Below are 25,000 nucleotides of genomic sequence, written 5' to 3' on the forward strand. Positions count from 1 at the left end.
CTACTTTCGTTTTGGGGATAAATTCTACATGGTATGTTTCGCCAATTTCAAGGGCAGCAGGCGGCGTAAATACGAATTCAGGACCCTCAGAGGTTGCCGAGCTTATCGCATTGCCCGCAAGAAAGTGCTTTATCTCAACAGTGCCCGCACCTGGTGCATCCAGGCGATGAACACAAACATTCTTATAAGCTAAAAGGAAGGCAATCAAATAATAACGCTGATGCGGTTTCAATTTCTGTCTGCGTCTTGTCGGGGAAAGGTGAAAGCGGGAAAGCCGCTCTTTCGGGCGTAGCCTCCTACCCCTGGCAGGATGCAGTGGCGTGGTCCTCGGGACCGACGAGGAGCCGAAGCCCCGGATGGCACACTGGATGTGGATGCACTCCGTGTGGGTCAGCACGCCTGTGCCGACCACGTTGTCCACGAACTCGTCGCAGGACATGTCAAGGAACCGCACCTCCCTCAGCAGGTCGTCCCCGATCTCCTCCCGGAGCGCACTCCCCGACGGCTCCTCCTGCTGGCCTAGCTGGTCTTTTCCCCTGCGACAAACAAGAAGCACTGAGAACACTTTAGAGTGCGGGCTTGATGAGCGACTACCAAAACAAACACTGCGCAAAGGGCAAAGGGGAATGGAATGGTCGCTACAAGTGCGAGTACTTGCCAGGCAATCAGTCCTCTGAAGGGGACAGCCTCGGAAGAGAAGACCAGGGTATCGTCCATTAGCAAAGCCCTCAAGCCTTCCTTACTCAGACGAGACACGGTCTCAGGCAGCATGACGGCGTCGGGGTCGCGGTCCAGTATCTGTGGGTCAAACAGCCCATGCTTCTGAACATGTCGACAAATCCAAAGGACGGGCGACAATTGACGCAACCGAACGTGCAATGCCGTCGTGTTTCCTTGCGCTCTAATGCAAAGCGAGACGTCTTTCAACCAAGAGGGCTTTGGACCCTAGCTCCAAGAAGTGTAGATATCACCATTTTACCCAAAAGGAACACCAGCCACGACATCATGAAACAGACCCACATACCTCTTTGCACTTCTTCTTCAGCGCCGCGTCCTCATGAAGAACCGAAGTCTGCAGCACTACCGGGATCATCTCCGCCTTCATGTTGGAAATGATGTACTGAAAACAAAAAGAGAGAGTTTACTTAAGCAAGTGTGAAAAGTCGACTGTATCGTGATTCGCTATTGCAACTTTGTCCACAGAGAGAGTCCGCTGCCGTGGTGTTCAATAATGACGCCCAAAATAAGGCATCGTCCGCACACACCTAACATTTGGTCTTGCTCACCGTACTAGCACAATAAAAGAAGAAGAGGAGGAAGAAGGAGAGTAAGAAGAGGAAGGAGAGAAATAAGAAGACGAAGAGCAAGACGAAGACGAGGAAAAATAAAACGAAGGAGGAGGAGGAGGAGGAGATGATGACAAAGAAGACGAAGAAGAATACGAACTAGAATACGAAAGATGAAGAAGACAGAAAAATATAAGACGAAGAAGACGAGAAAGTCGGAGGAGGAAATAAAGAAGAAACAGAGGAATAAAAATAAGAACACGAAGAAAACGAAGACGAATAAGATGAAGGAGAAGATGAAGACAAAGGAGGAGGAAAGGAAGATGAAGAAGAAGAAGAAGAAGAAGAAGAAGAAGAAGACGAAGATGAAGGAAAAGAAAAAGAAGACGAAGAAGAAGAAGAAGAAGTAGAAGAAGAAGACGAAGATGAAGGAAAAGAAGAAGAAGACGAAAAAGAATAAGATGAAGAAGAAGACGAAGAAAAAGAAGAAGAAGACGTAGAGGAAGAAGAAAAAAAGAAAAAGAAGAGGAAGAAAAAGAAATAGAAGACGAAGAAAAAGAAGAAAAAAAGAAGACAAAGACGATGAAGACAAAGAAGATGGAGACGAAAAAGAAGACGACGAAGAAGACGATGAAGAAGACGACGTACAAGAACAATATGACGAAGAAGAAGACGAAGAGGACGAAGAAGACGATGAAGAAGACTATGAAGAAGACGAAGACTAGGAGTATAGATACAAAGAAGCAACAAAAAAAGAAGAAGAAATAGAAAAGGAAGAACAGAAGAAGAAGAGACGCAAGAAGAAAGTGTAGAAGAGACAGAAAATGAAGATACAGAAAAAGAACCAGAAGAAGAAACGAAAGAAGAAAAACAAGACAAAACAAAACAAATTGAAAAAGAAGAAATAGAAGAGGAAGAAGAAATAGAAGAAGAGTGGTGGGATTGTTGTGGAGGAAAGCGAGGGCAGCTGGCCTCCCCACACTATACCTGCACACAATACTCCATCGCTGAAAGCATCTGGTACTTGTGGGCCATGGCGTACACCTCGAGAGCCTCTTCCACCGACTCCAGATCCATCCGCTCCAGGTATATGTAATCCAGTAGCTTCCGGAAGGACTTACGGAGGTCCTCTGGAAGGGTGAGCTCCTTACCGGCAGCCAGGGGTCCATTCAGCATGGCGAAGAACGCGGGGGAGTTCATGGACAGGACCAGTCTGTGGGCCTGAGGGAGTCACGTATCAAGTCCAAGGCCTTCCTGTGGGGCAACGCGCGTCAAAGCACCGCCAACTTTGTCTCAAGGAGAAAATGATATTGAATGCGACTCATCACACTTACCTTGATGTGGTCCTCGTCTCCTGGGAAGAAGATGGCCAGGTCGCTTAACCCATTAAACTCCGAAGACAAGATGTCTTGTCATTTGGTCAAATAAAACAAAAAATCATAATAAAACAACAAAATGTTTGATGATCAAACAGCACCAGAAAAATATGACGTCATCAGTCCTCCTCCTCGAGGAGGAGGACTGATGACGTCATATTTTTCTGGTGCTGTTTGATCATCAAACATTTTGTTGTTTTATTATGATTTTTTGTTTTATTTGACCAAATGACAAGACATCTTGTCTTCGGAGTTGAATGGGTTAACTCGCTCGAGGTGTACAGGTACTGAAGGCGCGCGTTGTTGTTCTTCGCCATCGATTGCCACGCCTGGCCGAATAAGGTTCCTGTATCCATCATATTAGCTCTTTAGTTGCTCCCTGCAAATGTTAACCGGTTTAGCCGTGCACCAGTTAAGATGAGCCATGTATTCAGTGACCATCTCCCTCCCCATCATCGATTCTCTGACTCAGGAGGTGGGCTATAATCTCAATCTAGCGCCCTTCTTTCAGACAAATCTCTCTGTCACCGCAGTGACATGCCTACGCTATACTTACTTCGATGCAGATGCGTCCAGGAAAGTCTGCTCCCAAATCTACCACAGCACAAATTCACATGCATAGATACAGTACTCCAGAAGAGGCTCAAGTGAAAAACCAATAGGGAAGACTGAGTTGGAGCTAAACTGATAGAACGAACGGGAAAGATCCTGGAAGAGCGATCAAATTTATAATACTAATCAGAAAGCAACTCTCAGATTGGAGCCAACATTATCGAATGGAAACTGATGTCAGTGAATACAGAGCAATACACGTGTGGGGAGGGGGCAGCCACAAAAGGGCAGAAACAACAACATGCAGCCCAGAAGTACTAAAAAAGTAAATAATCTGAAAACCCTGACTCAAGTGAGTACACTGCTAGTTGCGTCAACGCCACCTGAAGGGGACCAGTGACGGGTACCTGCTTCCTTGTGGTACTCCTGCAAGGTGGACAGCGAAGTTGCCATTTTCAAAACCCGTCGACCCCCCACACCCACACCCACGCCCCATCCCAACCACCTGTTGCAGCCCTGAGGGGCTAACACTCAGTCTCTTGGCCTAAGATCTCTCAAAGGATTACAAAGGAGTACCATGCCGACAGGAGACCTTTTGGTCCATAACTAGGTCGGATGCGAAAAAAATATAATAATGATAAATAAACAAATGAATTAAGTACATACATATACCAAGGCTTTTTCCCCTTTATGAGGAAGGGAACAAAAAAAATAAAGGCATAAAAACCACTCCCACCCATTCCACTCCCCTCCACCCTTTTCCCTCCCTCTCATCTTGGCACCTCTTGAATGACGGGTCATCCCTGCACCTTGCCCACTGCCCTGGGTCAGAAGCAGTGTCGCAAGACATAGCACATCCACAACAAGGCCGCTTCGTTAAATCGGTGACCCCCCCACTCTCTCTGTCCCCTCATGCAGAAAAGGAGAAGACGGGGAGAAATCCCTTCGGGCTGTGTCAATTTATTTCTCACACATACACCCTCACCCCTATCTTCTGTCCTCTCTCGTCCTTCCTCAAAAGACATTCCCGTATTTTCCAATGTCCCTTTTACCCCATCCATCCCATCCTAAGTCGCCCCCTCGTGTTCACTCCTTCCACATCTGCCTTCCACACCTCTTTTACTAGTCTTTTTTTCATTCATTCTTTCCATGTGTCCAAACCAATCCAATACTCTTTCATCAACCCTATCTCCCAACTCCCTTTCCATTCCGTTCTCCTCCTCACCTCCTCATTAATAAAAATAATAACAATATAAATAACAGTACAATAAATAAATAAGTTTTGGCAAAGTCTGGATATATCAAATCTATATTGTTTCTTTTGTCATAATTCGAGATGGCTGTGTTGTAGAATTCGAGTAAGTTAGTCACGGAAGAACGTTTCCGTTTGAATCCATGCCGGCTAGCATTTATCAATTACTGTCTAAATGGTGTTTTATAGCATATCTGACTATAGGTTCCATAGTTTTTCGTACGATTAAAGTAAAGCTTATAGGCCTGTAGTTATTTGGTTTCTTTTTGTCACCTTTTTTGAATATGGGAGTAACGTTAGCTAGCTTCCATTCCGTTGGGACTTCTCCGAATACAATGGATTTTTTTTTTTTTTTTTTTTTTTTAATAATTTCTAATGGAACAACAATCTAATTTTTATTTTCCTTTAAGATTCTTGGATGCCAACCGTCTGGCCCTGGTGTTTTTCTGCATACCTTTTATTTTTTTTATTTTTTTTTTTTTTTTTACCGTAGTACAGTAAGTCGTCGGGTTAAGATATATATTTTCCGACGAAATTTCTTCGATGTGCAACCGCAGACAGATAATAACGATGCTATTTAAATCATGAAACAATACACGACGACACTCGCCTTCCTCGTCCCTCCGCCATCTTTGTGCACCGTCCCAGCCAAAACAGGAGGCAATGCAACACCATGCGTTTGAGAGGGTGGGAGGGGGTAGGGGGCCAGCAGGGAGGGAAGGAGAAGGGAGTGGAGGAGGAGGAAAAGTGGAGGAGGAGGAAAAGGGGAGGGAGGGATGGGTTGAGGAAAGAAGGAGGAGGAGGAGGGAGAGTAATGAGAGAAGGAGGAGGAAGACAAAGGGCGGGAGGGAGGGTGGAAAGGAGGAGGAAGAGAGAAGAAGGGAGGAGGAGGGAGATGAAGGATGAAGGGTGGAGGATGAGAGGCAGGAGAAAGGAGTATGGAGGGAGGGAGGGAAGAGGAAGAGGGGAAGGATGAGGAAGAAGAAGGGAGGGAAGGAGTATGAGGAGGGAGAGAGTGGAAGGAGAGGGAGGAGTAGGGAGATAGAAGAGGGAGGAGGAGGAGAAGGGGAGGGAGGGAGGAGGGGAGGAGGAGTATCCCCTAATCGCTACGATGACGTTTTAGCCGCTGAGAGTGCGTCGGAACGTCCATTCAACTTTATACTTTGTTTCTCTTCTTCTTTCTTTTCTTTTTTCTATCACACTTGACCTAACCTTTGCATTCACACATGCACAGCAATGTAGACGGTTCATGTGGAGTCTTCCGTCGGTTAAAGACTTTGGCGGGGAAATGCCACACGACATGACGACATTTGTTCGACCGCGCCCTTGAGCAAAAATCTTGCGAGTTAGCAACCATAACGTCCTTTACTCCTGTTACAATCACCACCAACTATTACTCACAGCTCACCCGTGAGACGAAGTAAAAATGAAGGTCCGCGAGAAGATTGCCAAGTTCTCCTGTGGCACTACAACAAGAGGCACTGTACTTCCCTCTAGGTATGTACGACAACTGCTTGTCAAGACGGGAGGGGAGGGCTAGGGCCCCCAGTAGAAGTATCCAAAATCTAATCGAAAACGTAAAAACGTATCTATAGAAACTCTAAAAAGTTTCCTAAAAGTATCCAAATATTTTCTTATATTTTTTCTAATATGAAGGTGAATTATTGAATATAATTAGTTACATTATTGGATTTTCCCACACCCTAGCCCACACTGTTCCCATATCGTACGTTTGACAGACTTTTGACATAATAAAAAGAAATGAAAAAATAAAAACATTAGTCCAGGTATATGCAACTCACCAAGGAAGCCCCCCAATATATATATATATATATATATATATATAATATATATATATATATATATATATATATAACAAGAACATAAGAATAGGGGAGGCTGCAAGAGGCGTAAAATGCCTACACTAGGCAGCTCCTTATCCAAGTAAAGTCGGGTACATTTGGTCACCAGACTCCGTCCCCGGTCACTAGATCAGCCTCAAGTGCCCGGTGACTAAATGACCCTAAAAGATACCTTGGACAGATGTGGCAATACCAATGGCAGCGGACTGAAAGTGACTATTAAGGGAGAGAGACTGGAAGAAGCGAATAGCTTTAGATACTTGGGTGCGAATGTGGTAGGAAAGGGAGGAGTGGGGATGGAGATAGAATGTAGATTGAGAGAAGCGAGTAAATGCCTTGGGGGATTAAAAAGTGTAATGAGGAATAGACATTTGGGAATGGATGCTAAGAGGAGGTTATATGGAGTGATTATGCCGACACCACTGTACGGGGCTGAAACATGGAACATAAGAGAAGAAGAGAGGAGTTTGAATGTGTTTGAGATGAAATGTTTGAGAAGTATGATGGGGGTTACTAGGCTAGATAGAGTGAGAAATGAGGAGGTGAAGAGGAGAACTAGGATGGAAAGGGAGTTGGGAGATAGGGTTGATGAAAAAGTATTAGGATGGTTTGGACACATGGAAAGAATGAGTGAAGAAAGATTAGTAAAAGAGGTGTGGAAGGCAGATGTGGAAGGAGTGAATATGAGGGGGCATCCTAGGATGAGATGTATGGATGGGGTAAAAGGGGCTTTGGGGAAGAGGGGAATGTCTGTAGAGGAAGGACGGGAGAGGACAAAAGATAGGGGTGAATGGAGAAGGGTTGTGTATGGATGATGCTGTGATGCATGAGGGGGGTGGGGGATGGGAGTGAGGGAGTATGTATGAGAAATAAATTGACGCAGCCCGAAGGGATTTCTCCCAGTCTTCTCCTTTTCTGCATGAGGGGACGGAGAGGGGGGGGGTGCCGAATTAATGAAGTGACCTTGCTGTGGATGTGCTGTGCCTTGCGACACTGCTTCTGACCCACGGCAGTGGACAGGATGCAGGGATAACCCGTCATACAGGAGGTGCCAGGATGAGAAGGAGGGAGGAGGGTGGAGGGGAGTGGAGTGAGTAAGGGGTGGAATGGGTGGGAGTGGCTTTTATGCCTTTTTCTTTTTGGCTACCCCCCGTGTAAGGGGGAAAAAGCCTTTGGTATACGTGTGTGTGTGTGTGTGTGTGTGTGTGTGTGTGTGTGTGTGTGTGTGTGTGTGTGTGTGTGTGTGTGTGTGTGTGTGTGTGTGTGTGTGTGTGTGTGTGTGTGTGTGTGTGTGTGTGTGTGTGTGTGTGTGTGTGTGTGTGTGTGTGTGTGTGTGTGTGTGTGTGTGTTTACCTAGTTGTATTTTACGGGAAGAGAGCTATGCTCGTAGTGATCCGCTGTCGTATATTTCCGCATCCAGTGTATTTTTAAAGTCATGTATAGTTTTAGCACTCACTGTTCCCTCATTCAGTTTGTTCCAGATATCTATCACTCTGTGTGAGAAGCTATTCTTTTTCCAGATCCCTTCTGTAACTGTCCTTAAGTTTCTTCTCGTGTCCTCTTGTTTTTCTTTTGCCCCACTTTAGTATGTCATCTCTATTAAGAATTTCCATCCTTTTCATAATTCTGTAGATGGTTAGCAAATCACCTCTTTCTCTTCTTTGTTCCAGGGTTGGTAAATTAATTTATCCAATCTTTGTTTGTATGTCAAATTGAAGAGTGTTGGCGCGATCTTTGTCGTTCCTCTTTGAGTTCTTTCTAGTTTCTTTATTTTTTAGAACTAGGTGTCCATAGTGTCACAGCGTATTCTAATTTTGGTCTTATCAGTGTAACTAGTATTGTGTGTGTGTGTGTGTGTGTGTGTGTGTGTGTGTGTGTGTGTGTGTGTGTGTGTGTGTGTGTGTGTGTGTGTGTGTGTGTCTGTGTGTGTGTGTGTGTATGTGTGTGTGTGTGTGTGTGTGTGTGTGTGTGCGTGCGTGCGTGCGTGTGTGTGTGTGTGTGTGTGTGTGTGTGTGTGTGTGTATGCATATATACATACACACACACACACACACACACACATATATATAATATATATATATATATATACTTATATATATATATATATATATATATATATATATAACGTAGAAACCACTGTTGGAGTAGAAAAGACTGGAAACGGGGAATCTATATATTTCGATTGCAAACTGCAATCCTCTTCAGTAGATACAAATAAGAGAGAGGGCGTGCTGTTTAAGTAGCACCCTTAACAAAAGAAAGGGGAACATGGGAAGATATCTCTACCCTCTTCTCACTCCGTATGTGAGGTCAGGAGGCAAATGAGCTTTCACTAGGTTGGAGATGAAGAGTCCGGACATTATGTCCGGGGACCATTGCCCCTTTGAAATATTCATGTTGGGCTGAAATTCAATGATCGTAGATTCTACCATTTTTCTCCTGAACTCACACTTGGATTTATAAATAAGCTCAGCTCTGTCCCAATCTAAACAATGTTTAAATTGCTTAACATGTTGGAACACAGCTGAGCTATCTTGTTCCACATGCATAGATGCAGTACTCCAGAAGAAACTCAAGTAAAAAACCAATAGGGAAGACTGAGTTGGAGCTAAACTGATAGAACGAACGGGAAAGATCCTGGAAGAGCGATCAAATTTATAATACTAATCAGAAAGCAACTCTCAGATTGGAGCCAACATTATCGAATGTTCAGCCCAACATGAATTTTGTGGCCAAAAGACTGAACGAAATTCTCACCCCATACGTACCCACGGATTACGCTCTGACATCAGCCCAAGAATTCCTAGAAATCCTAGCAAATGCCCCTCCCGCAGAAAATCACATTATAGCATCGCTGGACGTGGAAAGTTTATTCACAAACATCGACGTCGACAGAACAATACACTTCATCCTAGATAGAGTCTATCGATGCCACAACACACACACACTGAACATTCCAGAAGCTTCCTTACGCACCCTTTTAGAGATCTGTACTAAAGAAGCCCCCTTCACATGTCCACGCGGTAATATGTACAAACAAATAGATGGAGTCGCCATGGGAAGCCCCTTAGGAGTCCTTTTCGCAATTTTTTTCATGGGAACCATAGAGAAGCTCACACTCGCCACCAACCGACCATCCATTTATTGCCGCTATATAGATGACATTTTCGTTAGAGTCAAAGATATTCAAGTACTCCAAAGACTCAGAGAACAACTTATAGAAGCTTCCGGCCTTAATTTTACGTTCGAAGAATCGAACAACGGACGTTTGCCCTTCCTCGATGTCTTAGTTACCAGTCATAAAAACAAGTACACCACATCAGTATACGTAAAACCTAGCAACAAAAACCTCTGTCTTAATGGTAAAAGTGAATGCCCTCAACGATATTTAAACTCCACTATCAACGCATACATACGACGCGCCATATCACACTGCTCTACATGGAAAGATACACACACTGAACTGGAAAGACTTACCCAAGTCCTTATTAACAATGGGTATAGTAACAAGTTGATTAACGAAGCAACAATACGGGCCATCAACAACTGGTATTCTAACAAACCTACCACACAAAAACAAGAAAACATAAATATATATTACAGAAATTACATGTCATCAGAATATAAGACAGATGAAAAAGTCATTAAGGACATAATTACAAAACACGTCAAGCCCACTGACCCAGAAGACAAAATATCACTGACCATATACTACAAGACACGAAAGACGTCACAACTTTTACTGAGAAACCGCCCTCCCAAATCGACATCGTCTTTACAAGATAATCACGTCATTTACCAACATAACTGTACCATTGAGAACTGTGGGTCTCAAACATACATTGGAATGACGAGGACTAAACTTACCAGACGTTTGACCTGCCACCTACAACATGGATCCATAAAGAATCACTATAACACCAAACATAATACTTCCCTCACCCGTCAAAACTTAGAAGAAGGAACAGTAATAATAGACAGAGAAAGAGACTCCCGCAGATTAGCATTTATTGAAGCAATTTATATAGCAGAATTAAAACCAACCATGAACATACATAGTATAGACCTCCAGATTCTCCCATCCCACAAGCGGACCTGACCTCACCTCTCCCAGTGATTCCTGATGACTACGCAGCAGCCAATCAGGATGATCGCTTCACACGACACCACAAAAAAAACAATCAGAAATAAAAGAGTATATAAACATCACACACACACACACCCAAACAATTAGCCTGAAGATGGTCTACAGAGAAGACCGAAACGTTGCAACCTCATACGGACAGCTACTCAGCAAACTATCAGTCCAACACCGTAAATTAGCAAGAGAAATTGAAGTTCTTAACAAAAAGATAAATAATGCAGAAACAGCAATATCATTTAATCTCGTCTGTCAACAAGAAAATATTCTTCCTGGATACACTAATATATATATATATATATATATATATATATATATATATATATATATATATACATATATATATATATGTGTATGTATATATACAAACATACATATATATATATATATATATATATATATATTTATATATATACATATATATATATATATTGCAGTAATGCACAAGGCACACGTGAAAATGATTTGCAGAAAAAAACACTGGGAAATAAGAAGCTAAACCCGAATGTTTTCGTCTATTTAAGACATTATCAAGGAATGCACAGGTACAGAGACATAGGTGGATAAATATATATATATATATATATATATATATATATATATATATATATATATATACATAAAGTACTAGACAAGCTAGGAACATGGGAATGTGTATTGTAAATTTGTTTTTAATGGTGAATTTTATGTACAAAAATTTGGTATGGCTATGGGAAACCCTCTGTCCCAGTACTTAGTAACATGTACATGGAATTCTTTGAGATGAAACTACTACCTAGGATTCTTCCCCAACAAGTTGTGTGGAAAAGATATGTTGATGATATTTTGTGTCTTTGGCCAGTTGAGCGTAACTTAAATTTATTCCTTGAAAAACTAAATGGTATGGTCCTTTCAATGAAATTCACTTTTGAAATAGAAATAGAGAATGAATTACCATTTTTGGATATTTTAATTCATCGAAATGGTAGACAATTTAATTATTGTCGCATCATATGTCCACTTTTACTCGGCTCATCATCAGAAGACAAAACTTTCTGTGTTTAGTTCTATGTTTCTTAGAGCTTACAGGATATGTAGCTCCGAATTTTTGGATGATGAGCTGAGGAAGATATATAGCATAGCTTCTGAATTAAAATATCCAAAACACTTACTAGACACTTCTCATAAAATGGCTTACAAAACTTTCCATAACATCTCACACGAAAGAAAAGTATTTGACAAAAAGAACCTTTTGGTTTTTCCTTACAGTGAGAAATTGGTCTGCCTAATATTCTCAAACAATTCAACATCAACTTAGTTTTCAAAAATAACAATACTATAAAAAGTAAGCTCATTAAAAATTCACCTGAAGTAAATGAGGGTTGTGTTTACTCTATCCCATGCCTTAAATGTAACAAATTTTATATCGGCCAAACTGGTAAAGGCTTAAAAACTAGGATAAATCAGCACAAATATAGTGTAAGGAGTGGGCAAAGTTCCAGTGGCCTTTTTATCCACGTAAGAGACCACAACCATCCTATTGACTGGGATAATTCTAATGTAATAATTTCTTGAAGATCTTTATTAGAAAGAAACATTATCGAATCCAGTCACATTAAGCAAACCTTTGACCATGATATTAATTTAAGTTTAGGATTATATAAACTTGATGATTTCATTATTGATAAAATTGTAAAAAATTCTCCAAGTGTTACTAGGCCGGGATGACGTAACGTCATGTGACCAAACGTCCTTAAAAAGTAAACATACGTCTCAACCTGATTATGAAGCATCTTGTGTGTCCTTCCCATGTTCCTAGCTTGCCTACTACTTTATGTATGTATCTATCTATCTATCTACATATATATATCTATATATATATATATATATTATATATATATATATATATATATCCACCTATGTCTCTGTAACTGTGTATTCCTTAATAATGTCTTAAAGAGACGAAAACGTTCGGGCTAAGCTTCTTATTTCCCAGTGGGGGTTTTTCTACATATATATATATATATATATATATATATATATATATATATATATATATATATATATATATATATATATATATATACATATATATTATAATCATCGACGCGCAGTGTCCTCCGTTTTGGAAATTTAGAAATTGCCACCCTAATCACACGTGCATTCACACATGCACAACAATGCAGATGGTTGATATGGAGTCTTCCGCCGGCTAAAGACTTTGGTGAGGAAATGCCACACGACATGACGTCAATTCAGGGAAAATCTTGCCAGGTAGCAAAAACAACGTCCCTTAGTCCTGCTGAAGCAACTGCCGACTGTAATTACTCATCCGGGAGACGACGCAGAAATAAAGGTCCGCGAAAATATTGCAAAGGTCTCCTCTTCCCGCAATATAACAAGCAAGACTGACGCCCTTTGACCAAGGCATCTATACAACGACTGCTCGTCTCTGGTTGGGACTGCCTTCAAGGATAACTGCCGAGCTCCCACAGATGTACTTACAGTACCAAAAAGATTACGTTTTTCAATTAAATAACAGGAAAAACTTGGTCGTTGAGTATTTCAGAAGTTCATCTTGTATCATTACATAGGTAAGACACTATAGAGACGACTTAATGCATGAAAAAGTCCCTAAATTTTCACTGAAAATATGCAAAAGTTCCAATCTGTTTACAACCCCCCCCCCAAAGTGGGAGGGGAGCCTTGTCCAGCAGCAATTAAGCTTTCATCCAACTCAGGACAACAAGTAGGTTCTAGTTGCTTCTTGTATTTCTCTCCCAATTCTATTTCTTCCTGAATTGAAAAGATTGATGAAATTGATTATTCCACCTGCTCACTACCCGCATTTAAATTCTTAATGGATGTTGTACAGACTTGAAAACATCCTGTTTATGTACCTTTTCTTAAGACTATGTCTTTATTCAAAGTACTAATCAGTAAAATCTCTACCATGTTTTGGTTTGTTTTAAAAATCCCTGAGTCCAATTTCAAATCTTTTGATCTAATTGATTCTGGGATGGTTAAAATTTCAGAGTCTACAGTAGCGCTTCCCAACCTTTTTCGGCCATGCCCCACCTAAACACCTCTAGAATCCTAATGTCCCCCCATGTGGTGATATGTAATTCTTTTTCAAAAAAATCAACTCCGTTTCAGGTGAAGAAGTTTAAAACACAAATACTTTTATTTCACTTTTAAACTTTTATTTTCTACTCAAAAATTAAAGTTTGTTAAATCATAGGCAAAAAACAAACTTCAAAACAACATGGCATCCATTGAAAAGAAAAATTACATAAACAAGACAATTAAAGTTCTGAACAACAAATTGCTTTAAAAAAGGAAAAAACATTAAGTGGCATTAAAATAATAAAAAAAAAGTTAAATTCAATAATAAAAGAATATATATATATATAAATATATATATATATATATATATATATATATATCATATATATATCATATATATATATATACATATATATATATATGTATGTATGTATATATATGTATACATATATAGATATATAGATATAGATATATATACACACATATATATATATATATATATTTATATATATACATATATATATATTTATATATATATATATATATATATATATATATATATATATATATATATATATATTTACGGTCGGGTGGTTAAAGCTCTCCTTTCCCTGTCGTCACTGGGATCCTGGTATACTTCACGATGGCCCGTAGGGTTTCCTGTACACGACCGCCCTCCTACACCAAGTCGTCTCGACTTTCGTGCACGAGAGGAAGGAATATTAAAGGGCTAAGAGAGAAAGGTTAATTAAACACATGACGAAATTTTGACAGGTTTAATGATGATAACGGGAAATGGAATTATAGGAAAAGAAAATACAATTTTGTAAAAAATACTTTTATTGGAGCTGTTCAATATTCAGGGTTTGATCTAAGTCTGGGTAGTTAAATAACTTCCACAGAAAACCGTATCATGCCGATTGTTCAACTGTGTCCTGGACTATACTCGTTTATAATACCAAAAAGGTTATCTACTTATGTGTCTGAGTACGTGCATATGATAGCAGGCTGGCTATCTATAAAGAGTGAGAATTGTTCAGGGCTTAGAACGAGCAGAACCTCAGATATCTACAGTACAATTCGTTCAATAGCTGAATCAAGTCTAAATGACAGTCGTTTCCGTGACTGTAGGAAACTCTGAGGTTTTTTATCATCTTACCTAATTACATCACTTTTGTATGTAAAAATTATGTAGTAAAATTGTAAAATATATTGTAAGGTTTATAATAATGTTTACAAACCTTTACAAAGGAAAGTTAACAATATTATGAAGTAGAGTTGTTCGAGACCCCTCGTTCATTAACGATAGATAGTATAGACCTGTTAAAACAAAATGCAAGTCTTTGATGTTTAAAAAAATCCGAAGATAAGAAAACAAGATGTTAGGAACATATAATCATAGTGAACGGCTATTTATAAAATAAAGATTTTAAGTTTCTAAGGCTCCAACACAACACATCTGTTATGTAGATTTTTGACATACTTCTGTGAGAACCTAATACTATTATTTTTTGTTTTTAATCATATACTCAAAAATTAATTTGCGTACGAAAAAAGAAATTCCTTTTATATACAGATTTGAAAGGTGTTTACCCAAACTTCGTTTGTCAGCCATCCGGTAAATTATCTTTCGTTTTTATTAATACGAATGAGACACAAATGTGTTACAATATATATACATACCTTACTTTGTGATGATTTAGGTGACTTAGAAAGTACATGAACTAAAGCATCTCCTCGGTGGCGACCGTCGCCACTCGCCAGGCCATCTTGTTCCGTTCGGGGCTGCTGCCGCGTGGAAGGGGCGTTGGCCATTTCATGTCACCACGTTGGAGCGCTTGGCTCTGGTGAACGACAGGCGATTCCATTCGGTTTCGGCTCCCCACCTGCTGTGCCCCCTTCCTCGTGTAAGGGGCGAAACCCAACACGTCCATTCCTTTGCCGGACCCGGGGGAAGGTTGCAGCGGCGGCCAAATGGGGCTTTCCTTTCACTCTCAGCCAGAGCTCCCCGACTCGCACAAATACAAGGCACACTCCAAACCCCCTCTATATGGCAGGGTTACATTCCCCACCCTTTGTGTTGCGAAACCTGCCACATTCGCAACTACTTTCGTTTTGGGGATAAATTCTACATGGTATGTTTCGCCAATTTCAAGGGCAGCAGGCGGCGTAAATACGAATTCAGGACCCTCAGAGGTTGCCGAGCTTATCGCATTGCTCCCAAGAAAGTGCTTTATCTCAACAGTGCCCGCACCTGGTGCATCCAGGCGATGAACACAAACATTCTTATAAGCTAAAAGGAAGGCAACCGAATAATAACGCTGATGCGGTTTCAATTTCTGTCTGCGTCTTGTCGGGGAAAGGTGAAAGCGGGAAAGCCGCTCTTTCGGGCGTAGCCTCCTACCCCTGGCAGGATGCAGTGGCGTGGTCCTCGGGACCGACGAGGAGCCGAAGCCCCGGATGGCACACTGGATGTGGATGCACTCCGTGTGGGTCAGCACGCCTGTGCCGACCACGTTGTCCACGAACTCGTCGCAGGACATGTCAAGGAACCGCACCTCCCTCAGCAGGTCGTCCCCGATCTCCTCCCGGAGCGCACTCCCCGACGGCTCCTCCTGCTGGCCTAGCTGGTCTTTTCCCCTGCGACAAACAAGAAGCACTGAGAACACTTTAGAGTGCGGGCTTGATGAGCGACTACCAAAACAAACACTGCGCAAAGGGCAAAGGGGAATGGAATGGTCGCTACAAGTGCGAGTACTTGCCAGGCAATCAGTCCTCTGAAGGGGACAGCCTCGGAAGAGAAGACCAGGGTATCGTCCATTAGCAAAGCCCTCAAGCCTTCCTTACTCAGACGAGACACGGTCTCAGGCAGCATGACGGCGTCGGGGTCGCGGTCCAGTATCTGTGGGTCAAACAGCCCATGCTTCTGAACATGTCGACAAATCCAAAGGACGGGCGACAATTGACGCAACCGAACGTGCAATGCCGTCGTGTTTCCTTGCGCTCTAATGCAAAGCGAGACGTCTTTCAACCAAGAGGGCTTTGGACCCTAGCTCCAAGAAGTGTAGATATCACCATTTTACCCAAAAGGAACACCAGCCACGACATCATGAAACAGACCCACGTACCTCTTTGCACTTCTTCTTCAGCGCCGCGTCCTCATAAAGAAGCGAAGTCTCCAGCACTGCCGGCATCGTCTCCACCTTCACGTTGGAAGCAATGTACTGAAAACAAAAAGAGAGAGTTTACTTAAGCAAGTGTGAAAAGTCGACTGTATCGTGATTCGCTATTGCAACTTTGTCCACAGAGAGAGTCCGCTGCTGTGATGTTCAATAATGACGCCCAAAATAAGGCATCGTCCGCACACACTCAACCAAACATTTGGTTTTGATCACCGTACTAGCACAATAAAAGAAGAGGAGGAGGAAGAAGGAGAGTAAGAAGAGGAAGAAGAGAAATAGGAAGACGAAGAGCAAGACGAAGACGAGGAAAAATAAAACGAAGGAGGAGGAGAAGAAGATGATGACAAAGAAGACGAAGAAGAATACGAACTAGAATACGAAAAATAAGACGAAAAAGACGAGAAAGTAGGAGGAAATAAAGAAGAAACAGAGGAATAAAAATAAGAACACGAAGAAAACGAAGACGAATAAGATGAAGGAGAAGATGAAGACAAAGGAGGAGGAAAGGAAGATGAAGAAGAAGAAGAAGAAGAAGAAGAAGAAGAAGAAGAAGAAGAAGAAGAAGACGAAGATGAAGGAAAAGAAAAAGAAGACGAAGAAGAAGAAGAAGAAGTAGAAGAAGAAGACGAAGATGAAGGAAAAGAAGAAGAAGACGAAAAAGAATAAGATGAAGAAGAAGACGAAGAAAAAGAAGAAGAAGACGTAGAGGAAGAAGAAAAAAAGAAAAAGAAGAGGAAGAAAAAGAAATAGAAGACGAAGAAAAAGAAGAAAAAAAGAAGACAAAGACGATGAAGACAAAGAAGATGGAGACGAAAAAGAAGACGACGAAGAAGACGATGAAGAAGACGACGTACAAGAACAATATGACGAAGAAGAAGACGAAGAGGACGAAGAAGACGATGAAGAAGACTATGAAGAAGACGAAGACTAGGAGTATAGATACAAAGAAGCAACAAAAAAAGAAGAAGAAATAGAAAAGGAAGAACAGAGGAAGAAGAGACGCAAGAAGAAAGTGTAGAAGAGACAGAAAATCAAGATACAGAAAAAGAACCAGAAGAAGAAACGAAAGAAGAAAAACAAGACAAGACAAAACAAATTGAAAAAGAAGAAATAGAAGAGGAAGAAGAAACAGAAGAAGAGTGGTGGGATTGTTGTGGAGGAAAGCAAGGGCAACTGGTCTCCCCACACAATACTGTACCTGCACACAATCTTCCATTGCTGAACCCACCCGGTACTTGTGGGCCAGGGCGTACACCTCGAGAGCCTCTTCCACCGACTCCATGTCCATCCGGTTCAGGTACATGTGATCCAGTAGCTTCCGGAAGGACTTACGGAGGTCCTCTGGAAGGGTGAGCTCCTTATCGGCAGCCAGGGGTCCCTTCAGCTTGTCGAGCAACACAGGGGAGCTCATGGACAGAACCAGTCTGTGGGCCTGAGTGACTCGCGTATTAAGTCCAAAGCCTTCCTCTGGGGCAACGCGCATCAAAGCACCACCAACATTTCTCAAGGAAGGAATGATATTCAATGCGAGTCATCATACTTACCTTGATGGGGTCCTCGTCCTCTGGAAAGAAGATGTCCAGATCGCTTAACCCATTCAACTCCGAAGACAAGATGTCTTGTCATTTGGTCAAATAAAACAAAAAATCATAATAAAACAACAAAATGTTTGATGATCAAACAGCACCAGAAAAATATGACGTCATCAGTCCTCCTCCTCGAGGAGGAGGACTGATGACGTCATATTTTTCTGGTGCTGTTTGATCATCAAACATTTTGTTGTTTTATTATGATTTTTTGTTTTATTTGACCAAATGACAAGACATCTTGTCTTCGGAGTTTAATGGGTTAACTCGCTCGATGCGTTGTTGTTCTTCGCCATCGATTGCCACGCCTGGCCGATTAAGGTTCCTGTACCCACCATACTAGCTCTTTAGTTGCTCCCTGCAAATGTTAACCGGTTTAGCCGTGCACCAGTTAAGATGAGCCATGTATTCAGTGACCATCTCCCTCACCATCATCGATTCTCTGACTCAGGAGGTGGGCTATAATCTCAAACTAGCGCCCTTCTTTCAGACAAATCTCTCTGTCACCGCAGTGACATGCCTGCGCTATACCTACTTCGATGCAGATGCGTCCTGGAAAGTCTGCTCCCAAATCTACCACAGCACAAATTCACATGCATAGATACAGCACTCCAGAAGAAACTCAAGTGAAAAACCAATAGGGAAGACTGAGTTGGAGCTAAACTGATAGAACGAACGGGAAAGATCCTGGAAGAGCGATCAAATTTATAATACTAATCAGAAAGCAACTCTCAGATTGGAGCCAACATTATCGAATGGAAACTGATATCAGTGAATACAGAGCAATACACGTGTGGGGAGGGGGCAGCCACAAAAGGGCAGAAACAACAACATGCAGCCCAGAAGTACTAAAAAAGTAAATAATCTGAAAACCCTGACTCAAGTGAGTACACTGCTAGTTGCGTCAACGCCACCTGAAGGGGACCAGTGACGGGTACCTGCTTCCTTGTGGTACTCCTGCAAGGTGGACAGCGAAGTTGCCATTTTCAAAACCCGTCGACCCCCCACACCCACACCCACGCCCCATCCCAACCACCTGTTGCAGCCCTGAGGGGCTAACACTCAGTCTCTTGGCCTAAGATCTCTCAAAGGATTACAAAGGAGTACCATGCCGACAGGAGACCTTTTGGTCCATAACTAGGTCGGATGCGAAAAAAATATAATAATGATAAATAAACAAATGAATTAAGTACATACATATACCAAGGCTTTTTCCCCTTTATGAGGAAGGGAACAAAAAAAATAAAGGCATAAAAACCACTCCCACCCATTCCATCCCTAACATACTCCACTCCCCTCCACCCTCTTCCCTCCCTCTCATCTTGGCACCTCTTGAATGACGGGTCATCCCTACACCTTGCCCACTGCCCTGGGTCAGAAGCAGTGTCGCAAGACACGGCACATCCACAGCAAGGCCACTTCGTTAAATCGGTGACCCCCCCCCCCTCTCTGTCCCCTCATGCAGAAAAGGAAAAGACAAGGAGAAATCCCTTCTGGCTGTGTCAATTTATTTCTCACACATACACCCTCACCCCTATCTACTCTCCTCTCTCGTCCTTCCTCAACAGACATTCCAGTATTTTCCAATGCCCCTTTTACCCCATCCATCCATTCTATCCTAGGTCGCCCCCTCGTGTTCACTCCTTCCACCTCTGCCTTCCACACCTCTTTTACTACTCTTTCTTCACTCATTCTTTCCATGTGTCCAAACCATCCCAATACTCTGTCATCAACCCTATCTCCCAACTCCCTTTCCACCCCGTTCTCCTCCTCACCTCTTCATTAATAAAAATAATAACAATATAAATAACAGTAAAATGAATAAATCAGTTTTGGCAAAGTCTAGATATATTAAATCTATTTTGTTTCTTTTGTCATAATTCGAGATGGCTGTGTTGTAGAATTCGAGTAAGTTAGTCACGGAAGAACGTTTCCGTTTGAATCCATGCCGGCTAGCATTTATCAATTACTGTCTAAATGGTGTTTTATAGCATATCTGACTATAGGTTCCATAGTTTTTCGTACGATTAAAGTAAAGCTTATAGGCCTGTAGTTATTTGGTTTCTTTTTGTCACCTTTTTTGAATATGGGAGTAACGTTAGCTAGCTTCCATTCCGTTGGGACTTCTCCGAATACAATGGATTTTTTTTTTTTTTTTTTTTTTTAATAATTTCTAATGGAACAACAATCTAATTTTTAGTTTCCTTTAAGATTCTTGGATGCCAACCGTCTGGCCCTGGTGTTTTATTAACTGAGTTTTTCTGCATACTTTTTTTTTTTTTTTTTTTTTTTACCGTAGTACAGTAAGTCGTCGGGTTATAATACATATTTTCCGATGGAATTTCTTCGATTTAAAACCGTAGACAGATAATAAAGTTGCTATTTAATTCATGAAACAATACACGACGACACTCGACTTCCTATTCCCTCCGCCATCTAATTTGTGTACCGTCCCACCCAAAGCAGGAGGCAATGCATCACCATGCGTTTGAGAGGGTGGGAGGGGGAAGGGGGCCAGCTGGAGGCAGGGAGGGAAGGAGAAGGGAGTGGAGGAGGAGGAAAAGTGGAGGAGGAGGAAAAGGGGAGAGAGGGATGGGTTGAGGAAAGAAGGAGGAGGAGGAGGGAGAGTAATGAGAGAAGGAGGAGGAAGACAAAGGGCGGGAGGGAGGGTGGAAAGGAGGAGGAAGAGAGAAGAAGGGAGGAGGAGGGAGATGAAGGATGAAGGGTGGAGGATGAGAGGCAGGAGGAAGGAGTATGGAGGGAGGGAGGGAAGAGGAAGAGGGGAAGGATGAGGAAGAAGAAGAAGGGAGGGAAGGAGTATGAGGAGGGAGAGAGTGGAAGGAGAGGGAGGAGTAGGGAGATAAAAGAGGGAGGAGGAGGAGAAGGGGAGGGAGGGAGGAGGGGAGGAGGAGTATCCCCTAATCGCTACGATGACGTTTTAGCCGCTGAGAGTGCGTCGGAACGTCCATTCAACTTTATACTTTGTTTCTCTTCTTCTTTCTTTGCTTTTTTCTATCACACTTGACCTAACCTTTGCATTCACACATGCACAGCAATGTAGACGGTTCATGTGGAGTCTTCCGTCGGTTAAAGACTTTGGCGGGGAAATGCCACACGACATGACGACATTTGTTCGACCGCGCCCTTGAGCAAAAATCTTGCGAGTTAGCAACCATAACGTCCTTTACTCCTGTTACAATCACCACCAACTATTACTCACAGCTCACCCGTGAGACGAAGTAAAAATGAAGGTCCGCGAGAAGATTACCAAGTTCTCCTGTGGCACTACAACAAGAGGCACTGTACTTCCCTCTAGGTATGTACGACAACTGCTTGTCAAGACGGGAGGGGAGGGCTAGGGCCCCCAGTAGAAGTATCCAAAATCTAATCGAAAACGTAAAAACGTATCTATAGAAACTCTAAAAAGTTTCCTAAAAGTTTCCAAATATTTTCTGATAAAATGTTTAATATGAAGGTTAATTATTGCATACAATAAGTAGCATTATTGGATTTTCTCACACCGTAGCGCACACTGTTCCCATATCGTACGTTTGACAGACAGACTTTTGACATAATAATAAAAAGAAATGAAAAAATAAAAACATTAGTCCAGGTATATGCAACTCACCAAGGAAGCCCCCCAATATATATATATAACAAGAACATAAGAATAGGGGAGGCTGCAAGAGGCGTAAAATGCCTACACTAGGCAGCTCCTTATCCAAGTAAAGTCGGGTACATTTGGTCACCAGACTCCGTCCCCGGTCACTAGATCAGCCTCAAGTGCCCGGTGACTAAATGACCCTAAAAGATACCTTGGACAGATGTGGCAATACCAATGGCAGCAGACTGAAAGTGACTATTAAGGGAGAGAGACTGGAAGAAGCGAATAGCTTTAGATACTTGGGTGCGAATGTGGCAGGAAAGGGAGGAGTGGGGATGGAGATAGAATGTAGATTGAGAGAAGCGAGTAAATGCCTTGGGGGATTAAAAAGTGTAATGAGAAATAGACATTTGGGAATGGATGCTAAGAGGAGGTTATATGGAGTGATTATGCCGACACCACTGTACGGGGCTGAAACATGGAACATAAGAGAAGAAGAGAGGAGTTTGAATGTGTTTGAGATGAAATGTTTGAGAAGTATGATGGGGGTTACTAGGCTAGATAGAGTGAGAAATGAGGAGGTGAAGAGGAGAACTAGGATGGAAAGGGAGTTGGGAGATAGGGTTGATGAAAAAGTATTAGGATGGTTTGGACACATGGAAAGAATGAGTGAAGAAAGATTAGTAAAAGAGGTGTGGAAGGCAGATGTGGAAGGAGTGAATATGAGGGGGCATCCTAGGATGAGATGTATGGATGGGGTAAAAGGGGCTTTGGGGAAGAGGGGAATGTCTGTAGAGGAAGGACGGGAGAGGACAAAAGATAGGGGTGAATGGAGAAGGGTTGTGTATGGATGATGCTGTGATGCATGAGGGGGTGAGGATGGGGGTGAGGGAGTATGTATGAGAAATAAATTGATGCAGCCCGAAGGGATTTCTCCCCGTCTTCTCCTTTTCTGCATGAGGGGACGGAGAGAGTGGGTTGCCGAATTAATGAAGCGACCTTGCTGTGGATGTGCTGTCTTACGACACTGCTTCTGACCCAGGGCAGTGGACAAGATGTAAGGATGACCCGTCATCCAGGAGGTGCCAGGATGAGAAGGAGGGAGGAGGGTGGAGGGGAGTGGAGTGAGTAAGTGGTGGAATGGGTGGGAGTGGCTTTTATGCCTTTTCCTTTTTGGTTACCCCCCGTGTAAGGGGGAAAAAACCTTTGGTATACGTGTGTGTGTGTGTGTGTGTGTGTGTGTGTGTGTGTGTGTGTGTGTGTGTGTGTGTGTGTGTGTGTGTGTGTGTGTGTGTGTGTGTGTGTGTGTGTGTGTGTGTGTGTGTTTACCTAGTATTTTACGGGAAGAGAGCTATGCTCGTAATGACCCGCTTTTGTATCTGTCCGCATCCAGTGTATTCTTAAAGTCATGTATAGTTTTAGCACTCACTGTTTCCTCATTCAGTTTGTTTCAGGTATCTATCACTCTGTGTGGGAAGCTATTCTTTTTCCAGATCCCTTCTGTAACTGTCCTTAAGTTTCTTCTCGTGTCCTCTTGTTTTTCTTTTGCCCCACTTTAGTAAGTAATCTCTATTAAGAATTTCCATCCTTTTCATAATTCTGTAGATGGTTAGCAAATCACCTCTTTCTCTTCTTTGTTCCAGGGTTGGTAAATTAATTTATCCAATCTTTGTTTGTATGTCAAATTGAAGAGTGTTGGCGCGATCTTTGTCGTTCCTCTTTGAGTTCTTTCTAGTTTCTTTATTTTTTAGAACTAGGTGTCCATAGTGTCACAGCGTATTCTAATTTTGGTCTTATCAGTGTAACTAGTATTGTGTGTGTGTGTGTGTGTGTGTGTGTGTGTGTGTGTGTGTGTGTGTGTGTGTGTGTGTGTGTGTGTGTGTGTGTGTGTGTGTGTGTGTGTGTGTGTGTGTCTGTGTGTGTGTGTATGTGTGTGTGTGTGTGTGTGTGTGTGTGTGTGTGTGCGTGCGTGCGTGTGTGTGTGTATGTGTGTGTGTGTGTGTGTGTGTATGCATATATACATACACACACACACACACACATATATATATACATATATTTATATATATATGTATATATATATATATATATATATATATATATATATATAACGTAGAAACCACTGTTGGAGTAGAAAAGACTGGAAACGGGGAATCTATATATTTCGATTGCAAACTGCAATCCTCTTCAGTAGATACAAATAAGAGAGAGGGCGTGCTGTTTAAGTAGCACCCTTAACAAAAGAAAGGGGAACATGGGAAGATATCTCTACCCTCTTCTCACTCCGTATGTGAGGTCAGGAGGCAAATGAGCTTTCACTAGGTTGGAGATGAAGAGTCCGGACATTATGTCCGGGGACCATTGCCCCTTTGAAATATTCATGTTGGGCTGAAATTCAATGATCGTAGATTCTACCATTTTTCTCCTGAACTCACACTTGGATTTATAAATAAGCTCAGCTCTGTCCCAATCTAAACAATGTTTAAATTGCTTAACATGTTGGAACACAGCTGAGCTATCTTGTTCCACATGCATAGATGCAGTACTCCAGAAGAAACTCAAGTAAAAAACCAATAGGGAAGACTGAGTTGGAGCTAAACTGATAGAACGAACGGGAAAGATCCTGGAAGAGCGATCAAATTTATAATACTAATCAGAAAGCAACTCTCAGATTGGAGCCAACATTATCGAATGTTCAGCCCAACATGAATTTTGTGGCCAAAAGACTGAACGAAATTCTCACCCCATACGTACCCACGGATTACGCTCTGACATCAGCCCAAGAATTCCTAGAAATCCTAGCAAATGCCCCTCCCGCAGAAAATCACATTATAGCATCGCTGGACGTGGAAAGTTTATTCACAAACATCGACGTCGACAGAACAATACACTTCATCCTAGATAGAGTCTATCGATGCCACAACACACCGACACTGAACATTCCAGAAGCTTCCTTACGCACCCTTTTAGATATCTGTACTAAAGAAGCCCCCTTCACATGTCCACGCGGTAATATGTACAAACAAATAGATGGAGTCGCCATGGGAAGCCCCTTAGGAGTCCTTTTCGCAATTTTTTTCATGGGAACCATAGAGAAGCTCACACTCGCCACCA

The 25,000-nt window shown here is 42.1% G+C and overlaps 2 protein-coding genes across 2 annotated transcripts in view; both read right to left on the minus strand.

The window, feature by feature from the left end:
• Positions 1-25,000, minus strand: part of LOC143030279 (uncharacterized) — a 32,300-nt gene that overhangs the window by 1,126 nt on the left and 6,174 nt on the right. The window contains exons 3-7 of the mRNA XM_076193433.1: positions 19,221-19,318; positions 18,241-18,314; positions 17,895-18,128; positions 1,025-1,120; positions 1-798 (exon numbers count right to left, since the gene is read on the minus strand). The exon at positions 1-798 is cut by the window's left edge and continues 1,126 nt beyond it. Coding sequence (XP_076049548.1) covers positions 520-798; positions 1,025-1,120; positions 17,895-18,128; positions 18,241-18,314; positions 19,221-19,318 — 781 coding nt within the window. The 3' untranslated portion in view covers positions 1-519. The remainder of the gene's footprint in view (positions 799-1,024; positions 1,121-17,894; positions 18,129-18,240; positions 18,315-19,220; positions 19,319-25,000) is intronic.
• LOC143031105 (uncharacterized) lies at positions 14,502-16,767 on the minus strand. Its single transcript, XM_076194536.1, has 2 exons — positions 16,643-16,767; positions 14,502-16,416 (listed from the first exon to the last, which is right to left on the minus strand). The coding sequence occupies exon 2, from the start codon at positions 16,055-16,057 to the stop codon at positions 15,509-15,511; it is 549 nt and encodes a 182-aa protein (XP_076050651.1). The 5' UTR covers positions 16,058-16,416; positions 16,643-16,767; the 3' UTR covers positions 14,502-15,508.

This window comes from Oratosquilla oratoria, chromosome 12, assembly GCF_046742065.1.
Source record: "Oratosquilla oratoria isolate Oo_2021 chromosome 12, ASM4674206v1, whole genome shotgun sequence".
In the NCBI taxonomy this organism is placed as follows: Eukaryota; Metazoa; Arthropoda; class Malacostraca; order Stomatopoda; family Squillidae; genus Oratosquilla; species Oratosquilla oratoria.

Excerpts from the sequence above, each read along its gene's own strand:
- LOC143031105 (XM_076194536.1), bottom strand. The coding sequence starts at position 16,057 with ATGTCCTGCGACGAGTTCGTGGACAACGTGGTCGGCACAGGCGTGCTG.